Raw genomic sequence first — 16,062 nt, forward strand, 5'->3', positions numbered from 1 at the left:
GATTGGACAAGGGGCAGATGGTTGCTACTGGGCTCTTGTCCTGGCACAGGAACATGAGTGAGCCAATCAAATTCCTTCCTTCCACCCTCCCTCCCTCCTCCCTCCCTCCTCCCTTCCCTCCTCCCTTCCCTCCTCCCTTCCCTCCTCCCTTCCCTCCTCCCTTCCCTCCTTCCTTTTTTCCTTCCTTCTTTCCTTCCTTCCTTCCTTCCTCCCTTCCCTCCTTCCTTTTTTCCTTTCTTCTTTCCTTCCTTCTTTCCTTCCTTCCTTCCTTCCTCCCCTCCCTCCTTCCTTCTTTCCTTCCTTCTTTCCTTCCTTCCTCCCTTCCCTCCTTCCTTCTTTCCTTCCTTCTTTCCTTCCTTCCTTCCTTCCTTCCTTCCTTCCTTCCTTCCTTCCTTCTTTCCTTCATTCTTTCCTTCCTTCCTTCCTCCCTTCCCTCCTTCCTTTTTTCCTTTCTTCTTTCCTTTCTTCCTTCCTGCTTTCCTTCCCTCCTTCACCCCTACACATACCGAGGTCATAAGCATGTCAAAGGTGACAGAGGCCAAGTCAAAGAGACAGAGAGGGATGATGAAGGGAGAGAGAGACAGGGAGCGAGAGGCCACCTCCAGAGCCACCTCTGGTCCCAACAACCTCTCCTCCTGTGAACCCTTAGCATGGAGCCTGAGCAGGCCTCAGCCCCGCCCACCATCAGCCAGCCAAAAGCAGGACCAGTTCCGAGGGCTCCAGTCGGGCTGTTGGAGCCTGGGCTCTTTAATTAACTATTCTTATTTCCCTCCACCCCGAGGCTACTGAGCTCAGTGAGGATGCAAACCTAATAATCCCCTGAGGAAAAAATAAAGACTCTTGCTTCTCTGCACTGTCCTCCGGCTATTTAGATTGTAACAAATGCTCAACTTGAAATAACAGCAACAGTAATGACACCGATGCTGGGTGCTCCCCACGGACGGGAGCTCATCCTGTGCTAAGCACGTTACATGCATCCACTGTCTTCGCACCGTGACCGTCTGGGCAGAGTATTATGGGTATGCCCATATTACAGATGAGAGAACTGAGGCTCAGGAAAGGCTTGTCCGGGATCTCAGCTATGCAGGCCGGTAAAGCTGCAATTTGAAGCCAGTCTTTGGTTCCAAAACCCCCACCGGACTGGACTGTTTCTAGACCCAGCTCATTTCATTCATTCAATCTACGCGCAAATGCTTCCTAAAGGCCTCCTAAAGGCCGGGCATCCGCCAGGCACAAGGGATATACCTGTGGACAGGATACCCCCTGAGGTCACCTCGTGGAGTCCCCAAAAACCCAGCCTGGAAGTGTTTGGGAGTGAGGAAAAGAACAAGGAGAGTCAAGATATGGAGAAAGAGAAAGAGAGAGCAGACAAGAAGGTGGGAGAACTTAACAGCATAAGTTGATCCCTAGATCCAGCTGTACCTGAAGCTGGGTCCAAACACGGGCTTTCTTACTAACTAAGTAAGCCAGTAAACTCTTTTATCCTTCAGGCAATTGACACTGAGTTTCTGACACTCGTAATGCAACACCCTGGCTGACACCTGAGTCACAGCGAGACTGGAGTCACCGAGGCTGGAAAAGTTAGTCCCATATCCAAGGCCCTGGCTAGTAAGTTACAGAGTGGATTGGCACCTGGGTCTCCACAACAGGGATCTGGGCATCTAACCTGTTGAGGCTAACAAAGCAAAATGGTTATTTTCCAGCGACATTCTGCGGGCCTCAGAGAACAGGGGACGGCCGCGGCTCTCTCACCGAGACCTGAAACCTGTTGCCACCTGTCCCCAGCCTAACAAGGGGTGTTCCCACAAGAATCACGGCAGCAGGAAGGGTGCAGAATAGAGAGCACGCCCTCTGGCACCCAGGCCTCGGCCGGCACCCCAATCCGGCCACCTCCTCGCCGTGCCCTGGACCCTCCCAGCCCCCAGGCCAGCTCTGGAAGGTGGGAGCCACCCACTCACTCTTGGACAAGGCGGGAGAGCTCAAGGACCCTCGCAGCTGGAAGCCTGGATGTGAGTGCCCCCTGCAGCCGTTCCCTGGGCCCCGGCCCCCTCCTCGGCCTCCCTCTCCCGTCAGCCACCAGCTCCCCGACGTCAGAAGCAGAGGCCATCTCCCCCGTCATCTCTACTTCTGGGGAAATGGGAAGCTCTGAAGGCCAGGGGGCTGGGGCCAGAGGACTCCTCCCTTCAGTGAGGCTCGGACCCCGTCCGGACATGTGACTGGGCAGCAGCCACGGCGGTTCCCAATGGGAGAGTCTGCCAATCCCCTCATTCTACCGTGAGGAAACTGAGGCCCAGAGGAGGGCAGTGACTGGTTAGCTTGGTGTCCACTGCCCAGTGCTCTTTTCACGAGGCCCTCGTTCTGAGTCCTCCGCTGCCCTCCCTTTTCCCTTCCCACCTCTCAGCCTTTGCTTTTGCTGGTCCCCCAACCCCAGGGGCTATGCCACTGCCCCCGGGAAGCCCCCCCCTGATCTCCCCCACTCTTCCGGGGCCATACTCCCTGCCTTATCCTCACTCCCTTTTCTTTCTTCTTTCCATCTCTCTGCTGTGCCAGGCTCGAGGGACCAGCCCCATGCTGGTGGCAGGGACAGACCCTAGAGCCGGGCGGTAGGGGGTAGGGTCAAGGGAAGGGGAGATTTGGTCTGGGGAGCGGTCAGAGGGCCTTCCCAAGGAAGTGACATCTGGGTGAGATCTGAAGAATGAGACCGTGTTAGCAGGGCAAAGCATGGAGGAGGCACAAAGGACACCATGTGCAGAGACCCGAGGCAGAAGGAGGCACGGAATGTTCCAGGCTTAGTCCTCTCCTCCTGCCTTGCCCCTTCACGCTCCCTGGGCTCACAGCGGACCCTCATTGTCTCCCGGGGGCCTCTCAGTGCATGGACGGACTGGGGCCACAGGATCCCTTCTGAAGCCCAAGCCCACGGGAGAGGGAGGTCAGCGCCGGGACCGGGAAGTGTGGCCGGGAGGGGGCCTCCCCAGGCCTGACACACAGCGCCGCTCCCCTGACTCTGCTGTCTTCTTCAAGACATGCTTGGAGGGTCTTTACACAGGATGACTCAAGTCCCCACCAACAGGACTCCTTTTAAAGGCCAGAGAAAAGAGTTGTTATGCCTGGCACCAACCCCCAGGGCACCTCTAGGGCAGACCCCCCAGGATGACCCTGGCCTGGCGGTCAAGTCTTCTCACCGGCCACCGGGCCCGGTGCCCGCCCACCCACCCAGGTCAGAAGGGCTGGTGCCTGGAGGGGCTCTCCCGAGGCCACCGCAGGGTTTCTAGGCCCTCAGAGTGAGGGGTCCTGGGCCTCAGGGCCCCAAACCGGGAGGCCCAGATCCAGACATTCATTACTGAGGCAAAGGCAGCCTCGCCACCACCAGGGTCTCTGGGGGCAATCGCATAAATCACACAGCTCAATCGGAGGCCATGTTTGGGTTGTCACTGCTGTTATTAAATATAAATTGTGGATTTATTAAATAAGGCCCCCTCGCTCCCTCACCCCGGAGACAAAGCCCAGGGTGGTGATAAATCACGTGTGGGGAAGCGGCATCCATCCTCCCTGTCTCCCCCTCGATGGAAACTCGTCATGGAAATCCAAACAGCCGCCTCCAGCAGCCTGCATGCTTCCCTCGGGCTTGGGGGCTGCGGTCTGAAAGGAGGGGGCGGGACGAAGCAGTCCCCCCGGGTCCCTGCATGGCCCTGGCTTCACCCAGCTTTATGCAAAGCTCTGTTTCACAGCCGGGCTGGTCTGAGCAGGCAGGGCTCAGCACACGCCCTCCCCGAGGCAGTGCCCGAACCCCCTGAGCCCCGCGGCCAGTGGGAGCCGGGAGCCCCATGTCAGGTGGTGGCAGCTCGGAGCAGGCCAGGGTGAATCCACTCTGTCTGCTCTAGCTGGGTGACCACAGGAAAGCCAGGAAGCATTTTCCCCACTGCACCAGTGCCTTATGCTCTGACACACTCGTGGGAAAGTCAGCTCGGCATGGCAGGGACGTGTCTTTGATCGCTGCTGTATCAAGCACCTGGCCCAGCCCAGTGTGGACTAACGGCATGGAACATTTGCTCCCTGGCCCCGCTCTGGGTGGATCTAGCTACTGAATCCTCAGCGTTTTCCAGATGGGGAGACCGAGGCACCCAGATCCCCCTCACAGGGCAGTAGCAGAGCCAGGGGCTCAGAGCCAGGCAGGCGGGCTCAGGGCGCGCACTTCTAACGGGCATGCTATGCACCTGTTCACAAACATCCCGACCCCGCGGCTGCTCGGGGGTTAAAGGGGGAGATGGCCCCTCTCTCACGTGGTCGCTCACTGCCCTTCCTCAGGATGCAGCCTGGCCTGCAGGGGTCCGCACGGGAAGGCTTCCCCCAGCCCCCAGCCCCCAGCCCCCAGCCCCCAGCCCCCAGCCGGGCGTTTTCTGCATTCCTCACGTGTCCCCTTTTCCCAACCCTCTCCCAGCTGCTGCCCTCGCTCATCTTCCTTGGGGTCTCAACCTAGAAGTCATCTTCCCCAGAGGGTCCTTCCTCCGCCCCCTGGCCCTCCTCTCCTCCGACCTCCTGTTTCCCTGGCTCTGTCCTGGGGCAGAGGCCTGCCTGGGTGTCTGCTGGGCCCCGGGCAGGGGCACCGTAGGTGACAGCACGGTGCCACGGGGAATTAGCTCTGGCACCCGGGGGACCCTTCCTCCTTTTTTTTTTTAATGTTTACTTATTTTGAGAGAGAGAGAGAGCAGAGAAGAGACAGACGGAGAGGGAGGCAGAGAATCCCAAGCAGGCTCTGTGCTGTCAGCACAGAGCCCGACGCGGGGCTCGAACCCATGACAGCCGTGAGATCGTGACCCGAACCAAAACCGAGAGGCGGACGCTCAACCGCTGGAGCCACTCAGGCACCCCATCCTGGGGACCCTTCTAAGTGGGGACGCACAGGGGGCACTGGCCACGCGAACCCCACCCGCTCTGCCCACATGGGCAGGAGTCCAGCCCAGCATCCAGGGACCTCAGGCCGGGTCCCATCCGGCCCGGGAAGACTAACCCCATCGACGAAAGAGAAAACCCGGCCTGGGGAAGGTCCCCCTCCCTGCAGCAGCCCTGCCGGACCTCCAGGTCCCGGATACTAAGAATGCTGAGACCTTCCTGCCCCAACCTGCCGATCTGGCCCCAAAATGGAAACAGGAGGCCGTCTCCCAAACAGATAAAGTAGGCAGCTACAGACAACGCCAGGCCTCAGTCCCTACAGAAATGAGCATTTTTCCAAGCAAGCACGGAGGGAAGATGGGCTGGAGCCCACCCCAGGCCCGGTGCCCGCCTGCCTCCCTCAGCCCTTCCTCCCGTGAAGAAGCTCCCCGCACCCACCCTTCACAGCAGAGGACGGCTCTCGAGGGAACCACAACCCGCCCGCCCCCACCTCCCGGCCTGGGACTGGAAACCCCCCCGGGCTCCTTCTCCAAAGCGGTCCACGTGCCAGATTCTCCAGTCTCCCCAAAGGAACAGCCGCCCGGCCCCCACGGAACCGGGGCTCCCTAGAGACGGTGCTCGCAGCCCTGGAGGAAGTGGGGGATAAACGAGGAGGAGGGTCTCCCGGGAACGCAAGGAGCTAGCTGCCTGGGGCAGAGCAAGGAGTTCATCCGTTTCCTCCCTGGGCCCCCTCTCCTCTCCAGACCTCAGAAAACAATCCAGGGAGGGGAGAGGTTCCCCCCACCGGTCGCGGGGGCTCTCGAGTCTGTGCCCTCGCCTTGGCCTTACTGCTGGGACATCGCTGGCCTTTTCCATCGGCCTCAAGGGGCAGGGAGCGGGACTGGAAAAAGCATCTCTGTTATCTCAGTAGAGGCAAAGGGGTCTGGACGAAAGGGAGGGAGGGAGGGGCAGAGGTGAGGGAAGACAGGCGGCCTAAAACTAGGGTCCGAACCTGCTTGGAGCCTGTAGCAAGCCCCTTCCCGCCCCCCCCCCCCTCCCCGGCCCCGGGCAGCCGGGCCCGCCGAGAGCTGCTACTTACATCTGCACGTGCGGGGGCTGGAAGCGGCCCTGGTTGATGTTGTAGAAGGTGAAGGCCTGGGTCGGGTTGGAGCTGTACTCGTCCACCTCGATGATGAGCCGGCTGTGCTGGTGCCTCCGAGCGGCCATCACGTGGGACTGGGAGAACGCCATGCCCAGGCCGCAGGGCAGCAGGGCCAGGGCCTCGGCCTTCAGGACACCGGGGTCCCACCTAGCGCGCCACATGGGCCTCCACTGGCCGCCCGGGCATCTCCCGCAGCCACCGCCGCCGCCCGGCCCCGAGCCAGACCTGGGAACAGACTGAGGAGACAGAGCAGAACCGTGAGGCAGTGAATCTGTTTGGGATTTGCTTTATTTAATGTCAGATGAAGATTTAGAAAGAGGAAGGGGGGGGGGGGAGAGAAAAAAAAAAAAACACAGTCATACAGCTCAAAAACTCATTACAGATCTTTCCAACTCAGCAGTTTGATGAATATACTTTGGTAAAAAGAAAAGGGAAAGGGAGGGAAGAGACCAAAAAAAAAAAAACAAAAAAAAAAAAACACCCCAAAAAACAAAACCCACAACGCTGGGAACGGATGCATGCGTGGTCCGACATGTTTAAATACTTAAGACTTTTTTTTTTTTTTTTTTTTTCTCTTCGACAAAAATCCTCCAGAACCCACAGGGTGACCGTGAGATGGGGCCACACGATGGCTGGTGTTCTGTAACCAGGGAAGGTAAGTTTTACTTTTCGGAGCGGGGGAATCGGGAGGATTCCCCTCCAACCCCACCCCCTCCCCACAGAGCCCCCCGAAACACACCGCACCCACACCCCCGCCCCCCTGCAAGCCCGAGCAGGTGCAGAGCACCGTGCGAAAATTCCTTCCTCAACATCAACGTCGCCTGAAGATATCTCTGAGCAGGGCTTGGAGAAGGGATTTTCCCAGACAGATTTGCCATACACCAACTCAGCTCAGGAGGTGGCCCGGGGTGGGGGGAGGGAGGGCAGGGGAGGATCTCCTTGAAAAACAAAAGTCTTCCCGAATGCCTTGCAAGGATCTCGGGAATTCTGGTGTTCCCGTCAAACCTCGAATCCATACAGAACCGCAGCTTGCAAATGTCATCCTCTGGAAAGTGCGGTCTGCGCCTGCAGCTACTGGGTTTTAATGTCCTTTTGACTGATTCCAAGGTGGAATCCTGGGAACGGGGTTGGGGGGTGGAGGCGGCTAAGTCTCCATCCTACCCGGACCCGCTCACGCACTTCCCGTATCGGCCAGCGCCTCCTTTCCTGAGACCGGCCAGCGTTCTCGTTCTTTGCCGTGATTATCCTTTTAAACTGTGTAAACAGATCAGGCCTTGAAGATATTCTGTCGTGTCTTGTTTCAACGCGGGGTCATTAAGACCCTCCGAGGATTCCGTGTCCACGGCACCGAACCAAGGGGAAAATAACGTCACTTAAACTGTTCTTGGTCAGTCATATCCCAGTCACGTTAAATGGAGAAAAATCCCCGTGCAAAGCAAAGGGGAGTCACCACCGTCAGAAACCAAATTAGATTAGGAAAATGACAAAAATTAGAGACTGGAGAACATTTTAATTACGTGCGAAGGAGAAATGGATTATTAATTTTTTAAAAATCTCAACAATCATGCCCATACAAGGTGTAATAAACAGCAATATCCTCCTCCTCCCCCCCCCCAAAAAAAGAAACGCATCCTGATTCACAACACATGTCCCTCCCTCTTCTCCACTTGGGGAGGCAAGGAGAAAAATCTGCCCTTCCCTCAGGACAACACTTGTTCCTGTCCTTTGTCCTGCTGATTGTTTCTCTGTGATTCGGTTCTCCCAGCAGATACCTCCGGGCAGGCCTCTGAGGTGGGCAAGTGGGGGTTCCTGGCTGTGGGACTCACAAAATCTCTGTGGGAGCTGGCCCTGGTCCATCTGCGACCCTGGGAGAGGCCTGGGGGCAGCAGATGCTGTGGCCCAGGCCTCCAAGGGCCCAGATCTGGACAGGGGTTTGAGCCCCAGCATTGCACTGACTGTGTGACCTCAGGCTGATGTCTTAACCTCTCTGAGCCTCAGCTTCCTCTTCTGGAAAACCGGTATGACAACAGTAACACCACCTCCCAGGGCAGCTGGGCAGGTTAAACAAATGGGGGTCCTAAGCACAGTGCCTGGCAGGTATGAAGTGCCCAGCCAATACTCTGGGTTACTATGTAATCACTATTCCCTTCAGTGTGACACCTGCCCATGGAGGGCCTGCTGTGAGCAGATGCCGCCCAGGTATCGGGGCGTCTGTGGCACAAGGCTGTCAAGGGGGAGCCCCAGGAGCCCTGGAGAACCTGAATTTTCTCAAAGCCAAGCCTACCTAAGATCACACCCCTGCCTGTCACGTCTTTGCCTGGCTCCTCCGATGAGGGCCCATGTCCGCAGGCCCTGCACGGCCTGGCCCTGCCCACACTTCAGCCACGCCACCCCATGCCCAGTGGGCTCCAGTGCCCGGAGGCCCTCGGCTACGAGGTGCCGTGCTCGTGTTCAGAGCTGCCCCGTCCAACGCTTCACAGGCTCGCCGCCGACCTACAAGATGGCCATCCCTACGCCTCCCATCCTACAGAGGAGAGAGGCCTGTCTCCGAGAGGGGACAGCTGCCCAGCTCAGCACAGACAGTGGGCACCACTGAGGGCTAGCTGTTAGCAGCCTGACCCCAGGGCTCTGGCTCCTTCCCCCCGGGCCTCTTTGCCTTCCTCTCTGGCTGGCAAAACCCGACTCGCCCGTTACCCCTCGACCAAGCTGGCATCTTCTCAGAGATCGGGGGCCCTGGTTCCAGGGCGCCACGAAGGGCCAGACGCCTCCTGGAGGCAGGGCCTGGGTCTCACTCACTCCGCACCCCCCCCCCACCCCCCGTACGTCAGCGCCAGCCCTCACCAGCTCTGTAGTCCTGAGCCAGTGGCTTAACTTCCAGGAAGCTCAATTTGCTCATCCATGACACGGAGAGAAAAGCAGCAGTCGCGAAGATTAATTGGGGTGACACATGTACACTTCTTGTCACAGGACCCGGCACATAATAAGCGCCCAACAAATGTCAGCTATTGTTATGCCATTATTATCATTGTCACCCCAGGGAGGTGTGGCTGGCTGGCTGGCTGGCCGGAAGGATGGATGGATGCATGGACGGATGGAGGGAACGTTGGGGGGAAGAACAGACGGATGGAGGGACAGAGTTCGTGTCTTGCCAGTCTCTTTCCCCAGCGCCCGGCACAGGCCTGGCAGGGACTGAGTGCCAAGAGGCCTCAGCTAAAGGTTGAGGACTCACGGCCCCTCCCCCCCTGACCCGCCGCACAGCCCTGCAAGGAGGCTGGCCAGGCTGGGCACCACCCTCTGAAAGGCGAGGTCTCGGGCACTTCCGCCTGTCCCTGCCCCAAGGGGCCCGCACCTCCATGGCCCGCCTTCAGGCCGGCGGCAGGGGGAGGGTGGCTCTGCACCAGGGGACTCGGCCAGAAAAGCGGGCGGCAAGGCATCCCGGGAGGCGCTCTGCAGTGAAACGCTGCGTTTCACATAAAGGGGGTTCGCAACGGGCCCTGCTTGAAGGAATCAGGGAAACTGGGAACGCAGAGCCTTCTTTTAATACCCGTTTAATATTTATGGAGCCACAGCAGCGCGTCAGCCAGCATGCGGAGAACACAGCCGATCCACGGAGGGGAGCGGCGTTGCCCAAACAAACGGCTTTTAGCTGGGGAGCGTTTACACCTGGTCCACAAAACAGCACAGCATGTGGGCAGTGCGACGGGGCCGCTGGGACCCCACTGGGTCCTGCTGCGTGGAGCGGGCTTGGGCTTGTGTCCTGACTCTCTCCATCCAGCAGAGCGACCTTGAGCCACACATACACATCCTGGCCCGGCAGCAGGTGCCTCCTCCGTGCCAGTGAGTGGGAAGAAAACGCACCCAGGAGGAGGAGGGTGGGGTGAATTCATTAATGCATTTACTTATTCAATAAACATTTACCACAGTCATTGTTCCAGGTGCCAGAAAGAGCAAGGAGAAAGCAAACAGGTCACTGCCCTCAAGGAAAGGGCAGGGGGCAACAAAGTAAACACGCAAGATACACACAAGATAATCATGTGCCTGGAAGAAGAACGGAGTGATGTAATAATGAGTAATGGGGAAAAGGGGACTGTTACTTAAACTTGGGTGATCAAGAAAGGCCTGTCTGAGGAGGTGACGTCACCTCAAAAGCGAGGGCTGAGAGGGAGCCAGCCACACCCAGACCCGGGGAAAGGCGAGCCCTGCGCAATGCAGGAGCAGCCAGTGTAAAGGTCCTGAGGCAGGGGAAGCATCAAGAAATGGTCTCTCTCTTACTGTCTTTGTTCTTGACCACTGGTGTGCTTCTGCAGTGGAGAAGAGCCTGAACTTTGAAGTCAGGGGCAGCGGGTTCAAATTTGGTCTCCAGTGCTGCTTAGCTGTGGGACCCCGGGCAAGTCACTTAACCTCTCTGTGCTTCCACTGCCGCACGAGTCCCCTCGCCGGGTAACAGAGGAGAAGGGAGCCTTGTGCCTGCTTCTCCATAAAGGTCCAATCAGCCCAGTTAGGAGGGTTGAAAATTCTTGAAATTTCTGGGTCGAAAACTTCTTGTTGAAAAAGCGCCTCCAGGGGCGCCTGGGGGGCTCAGTCGGTTAAGCGTCCGACTTCGGCTCAGGTCATGATCTTGTGGTCTGTGAGTTCGAGCCCCGCGTCGGGCTCTGTGCCGACAGCTCGGAGCCCAGAGCCTGCTTCGGATTCTGCGTCTCCCTCTCTCTCTCTGCCCCTCCCCCCATTCATGCTCTGTCTGCATCTCTCAAAAATAATTTAAAAAATTAAAAAGCAAAAAGAAAATGTAAAAAAAGAAAGAAAAAGTGCCTCCATTTCCCAGGGCTCCCTTTTCTAGTCCTTCTTTCACAGAGCGATCTGTCTTTCTGTTTCCCTCTCATAGACATGTACTTGTTGGTCCTCAGATGCCACGAATCAAGTCAAGCCAGGGTTCTCGAAGAGGAACCTGGACATCAGCCGAGGCAGGAAGTAGCAAGGAGCTATTAGGCACCAGCTGTATTGCAAGGTCGCATGTAGGAAAGAGGCCAGCTCCAGGCCCTGTGCTCTCTGACTGCCCCCACAGCCTTGTCTGGCCTTCTCCTGCTGAACGGTCAAGGCCAGTGCCAAGCCAGCCTCCAGAATGAATGTCCTAAAATGCACTTTTGACTAAGCCATTCCCTCCGGTGCACCAAATGTCCTCAGGGGCCATCCTGCTGCTCTGGGCTAAAGCCCCACGTCCTTAGATGAGCTCAGAAGCCCAGGCTGGGTCCCCGGCCTCCCTCTCACCACTCAGGCCAAGCTCACCACTCCGGGTTTCCCCCAGCACACCGGCAGTCCCGCCTCTGAGCCTTCACACGTGCTGTTCCCTCTGCTGAAAGGCTCTGCATGCTACCCTGCCTCTGTGCACACACACCTGCTTCCCAGACGTGTCCTCGACCTCCCCAGGCTGGGCCAGGCACTGCCACCCGCCACCTACAACTGCCCCAGACATCTCTCAGCAAAGCCCCCGTCTGAGCTGAATGAGAAGCCAAAGGATAAAACGATAGGTGATCCCAGGAGTGGGAGAGGGACGCCGCACAGGCCCTCACAACTCACAACCCGGATTCAAAAGCAGCGTTCGCCTCCCAAAGCTCAGGTGTCTCCCCTACAACCACACGGACGCTAAATCCTCCTTCCCCAGAACCACTGGGAGGATTACAGGACACAGTACCTGTAAGAGCACCTGGCTGAGGGCCCAGCACACAGTAGGCGCTCACTAAGTGTTTCTTCCACTCCCAATACTGGAAACGTCACAAAGGGTAAAGGTCTCCATCATCAAAGCCACCCTGTTAAGGCAACCATCCCCAAAAGGCACCCGTGTTTCTCAAACATCGGCGTGTTTGCAGCCACAAGGGTGAGGCCAGGACAACACTGTGTGGTCCTGGGTCGGAAATCAGGTGACAGTGACCACACAGGAACAGAAGAAAGCCCAGAGAAACACCTGTCCCCACCAGTCACTGTCCCCACCTAGAAAGCCTTCTCCGGGGTTCTCAGGGCATCCTTACCCCACACCTCGTCTTCTTCAACGACGAGTTGGGGGGCATCTCCACAGGTCAGCCCAGTGCACAGGCGACTGTCCCCACCGATCAGCCACAGCCATGCTGGGAGAAAGCCAGCTCAGCGGAAGTCACTGCTCACTGAGGCTTTTGTTGAGATCTCACTGCAATGTGGCGAAATGTCACAGAGAAACCGCGCGAGCACCTAAGTAGTCCTCCCTAAGCAACATGCAGGCGAAATAATATTGAACAGGAAAATACCAAGGTTGGGGGGAGGGGTGGGAAGAACTCTTTCACAAGCCACCCTTCCACACAAGCTCAAAAATCACTTCTAAGTGGTTTTGTTCTTCCTTGTTTGGCTCGTGCCTGAAAATATGCAATTGATCAGTCAATAGTTGAAAATGTCATAAAGGGTAAAAAAAAAAAAAAAAAAAAATGAAAAGAAACAGAAACTTAAAGGGAAAAGAGCATATAGCCCAGCGGAGGGAGTTGGGGGTGAGGGGGGGGCGGTGGGAGAGGGCAGGGATCAGACCTAATCCAGCACGTCCCGAAAATGACAGCCCTCACATCTGACCCTCCCCCTCTGTCAGCCGCGGGTCCAGGACGGAGAGCGCCAGCCCACGGCTGGTCCCCACGGCCACGCCAAATGATGAATGAGTGACGGGCCGAGCCGACGAAGGAGTGCACGAATATCGTGAAAATTACACATATTCCTTGAAAAAGGATCAACCACGAGTGCCTTTAAAGCATTTACCACTTAAAAACCTTTTAGCTGGGCCCATTTTGAATTATGACTACATGATTTTAAATTACACTTTCTAATTCCTCGCCGCCCACCCCCAAGCGGTGGCTGCCGTTTCATTTTCCAATTATGTACTTTTATTTCAGAATGATCAAGAGTGCTGCTTACTGGATCGTGTCCTGTCTGCCACAAATAGCTGCTCACTTATTCCTTTCAGACACGAACGCAGTCCGTTCATCGGGCCGGTCTTCAAATTCCGAATATTCTCCATCCCCACAGCACCAAACGAGGCCCAAGACGCAAAGAAAAACCCACAAAGCTCGGGCTGGGAAATATGTTTGTAAACCAGCGCTCCGCTCCATAAATTATTATAATTCTTGGTGCTTTCTCTCTCCATCTAGCAGATCAGCAATCACATAAATAATAGTGAATGGAATGATTTTTCTTCTGCAAAGTGCTATGTCCTAGTTTTCAAAATAAAGCATTTGGAGACTCACGTATCTGCGGAGTTGACACAGGAAAAGCTGCTCAGATCCGTTTCAAACGTGCACACAGACATACCCACACACAAAAGGAAACGAGAGGTAAATGTGTAAAAACCAGCATTTTGTAGCTCGTCAAGTCCCACTCAACAGTCGTGGGGGTTTGGGACACACGCGGTTGGGGAGGGGGGAAGCGAGAGGGTCCTGGTTGCTCACCATCGAAATACAATTTGCAAAGAAAGTGAATGTGGATTTACAGTTCTCGTGGAAATCTATTAAGCAGATGTCATGAAGCATAATCAAATCGGCACTATGGTAATGCTACACTTAAGTCTGAGATCGAGGTTTTGCCATTTTTACGATCAGTTTCAGTGCGGGGGTTTTTTTTTTGCGATCATGCGGGAATTGGCAACTAAGGATTAAGCCTCCAAAGTATGATCAATTAACTAATGTGTCTGAACGACAAAAAAAAAAAACAAAAAAAAAACAGCAAAACTCAATGCTCTTCCCCCACACCCCCTTTGTGCAGAGAGCCTAGGGTGGGGGAGGGAACATTTGCCTTTTCCACGAAGGCTGCAATGCAAAGAGCACTTCGTCGTGAAGGGGGAAGGACGAGGCACGGGGAAGGGCTCACGCTTCTCAGGTAGCCGGTGCAATATATATTTTGCAGCCTTCCAGGCTGCAGCACTGTCGGAAAATGCAAAGGAATGAAATGAAGGGGAAGCAATGGGTGTGTGAGAAATTGCAAATAGGCATCATTTGCTCCTTAAAGTGATGGAATTAGCACGGGCCATGCCAAAAGCCTTTGGTGTGCATCAATGCCGAGTCTCAAATCCTCCTCGGAAGGGAAGGCGCGGATGGAAATATGAAGGCATTCAAAACAAGCAAACTCTCAGGTGTGGATTTGGGCGGGGGGAGGTGGAGGGAGGGACCTCCCTCCATCCTTGGCTCTGAGCTCAAGGAGTATCACCATCAGCCAGAGGGGAGAGTTCTTTTTTTCACTGCAGCTGCTTCTATTTGCGACCAGGTTGTGACATCAAGCTGGCCAAATTCACGTCCAAGAAAACCCCCAAAGAGTAATGGACAGAAAGGCATGAAAAGACCAAAGACTATCTCAAGCTTGTATCTGAGGTCAACATTAAAACATACAGGGGCGCCTGGGTGGCTCAGTCGGTTGGGCGTCCGACTTCGGCTCAGGTCACGATCTCACCGTCCGTGGGTTCGAGCCCCGCGTTGGGCTCTGTGCCGACAGCTCGGAGCCCGGAGCCTGCTTCGGGTTCTGTGTCTCCCTCTCTCTCTGCCCCTCCCCTGCTCATGCTCTCTCTCTCTCTCTCTCTCTCTCTCTCTCTCTCTCTCTCTCAAAAATAAATAAACATTAAAAAATAAAAAAAAATAAAAAAAATAAAAAAAATAAATAAATAAATAAATAAACATTAAAAAAATTTTTTAAATAAAACATATAATCTCAATTTGTTATGATTTTTTTTTTCCATGAGATTGGGCTGTCCTCCTCTGCCATGGATATTTTAAGTGGAAATAAGATATAAACTAAATCTCGTCTCATTGGGACCAAAAAAAAGTCAAAATAAAGTTGGCGGCAGAACGGCCAGATCACCAGGGAGAGAACCACAGTGAATCAAATTAACTGAGGAACTATTTATACCTTCCCTCCAACACCACCCCCAAAAAAGGGATCTCTCCTTTTTTTTTTTTCCTTTCCCTTGGGGTTGCTTTTGCTTTTTACATTTTCTTCACTTCTCCAGACTCAAGGCAAACAATTTCAGTGGCAGTCTGGAGAGGATGCTAGCTGGGGTCTCATGCCATGGGGATAGCCACACCCCAGGAACCGCAGCGACAGAGAACTGCTTTCAGAGTGACCCAGCATCATCTACACGGCCCTTACTGTGTGAAGCATGCCCTTCACCCCTCTGTCACCTGCCCCGCAAGCGTTTGGCATGTCTGATCCCAGAGGGTGAGGCTTTTGGCCACAAGGAAGACCCCACAAGCAGCCTGTCTCATCCGAGATGCCATTAACCGTGATCCGTGGGCACAGAGTGAGCCTGAGAACCCATTCTCCGGCCCCTGCACCTGGGGAGGCCCTTCCCCCAGGGTCCCAGGCTCCAGAGGGGCAGGCAGACAAAGGTACCAATTGCCGAACTGAGAGATCTCAGGGAAAAGAAGAATGGGGTGGGGGGAAGCTTGAAAAGACCCTTTTTCTGTTCGCGGCGAGGGAGGGGCGACGGGAGAGACGTGTCACATTGTCACATTAAAGATTTTGACAGACAATTCAGGGATAACGCAGAAATTCCGCCCTTAACTGCAGCTCGGCCTCAACTTGAAAGGCATTAACTAACCTCCACTTAATTGCATGTTTTTCTGTGCGTAATATTTACTTGTTAAAAGTCTTTGCCTGGCCGATTATTTTCCTCTGCCCCGCTATTCAGGATCAGTTCACAGGCCCGAAACTAGAAAAACAAAATCATTTTGATAGACTGAAAGATGATGGCATGTGGGGGACGGCTTTCCTTCTCCCCCTAGTCTGGACCCGGAATGCTGATTTTTCTCCTTGAGTGAAATCCTGCTCCCATCCTCCATTCCTCAGACGAGAGCAAATTCTCTCTCCTGTGTCCTACGTTACATGAGCACGCGAGGGGCTATCCCTGCCAGGGAATGTAGCAAGTTCAAGGAAAACTAATGAACTTAAATTACTTCCATCGGATGAAGACTTCACAGTCTCAGGGGTGGACGGGGAAATTTTTCCAAAGCAGGCTTTTTTGAAAGCTCATTCTAGAC

At 55.3% G+C, this 16,062-nt stretch overlaps 1 protein-coding gene across 1 annotated transcript in view; it reads right to left on the bottom strand.

Moving 5' to 3' along the window:
* Positions 1-16,062, bottom strand: part of MPPED1 (metallophosphoesterase domain containing 1) — a 74,520-nt gene that overhangs the window by 56,342 nt on the left and 2,116 nt on the right. Inside the window, exon 2 of the mRNA XM_058741093.1 lies at positions 5,969-6,267. Coding sequence (XP_058597076.1) covers positions 5,969-6,192 — 224 coding nt within the window. The 5' untranslated portion in view covers positions 6,193-6,267. The remainder of the gene's footprint in view (positions 1-5,968; positions 6,268-16,062) is intronic.

This window comes from Neofelis nebulosa, chromosome 8, assembly GCF_028018385.1.
Source record: "Neofelis nebulosa isolate mNeoNeb1 chromosome 8, mNeoNeb1.pri, whole genome shotgun sequence".
Taxonomy (NCBI): Eukaryota; Metazoa; Chordata; class Mammalia; order Carnivora; family Felidae; genus Neofelis; species Neofelis nebulosa.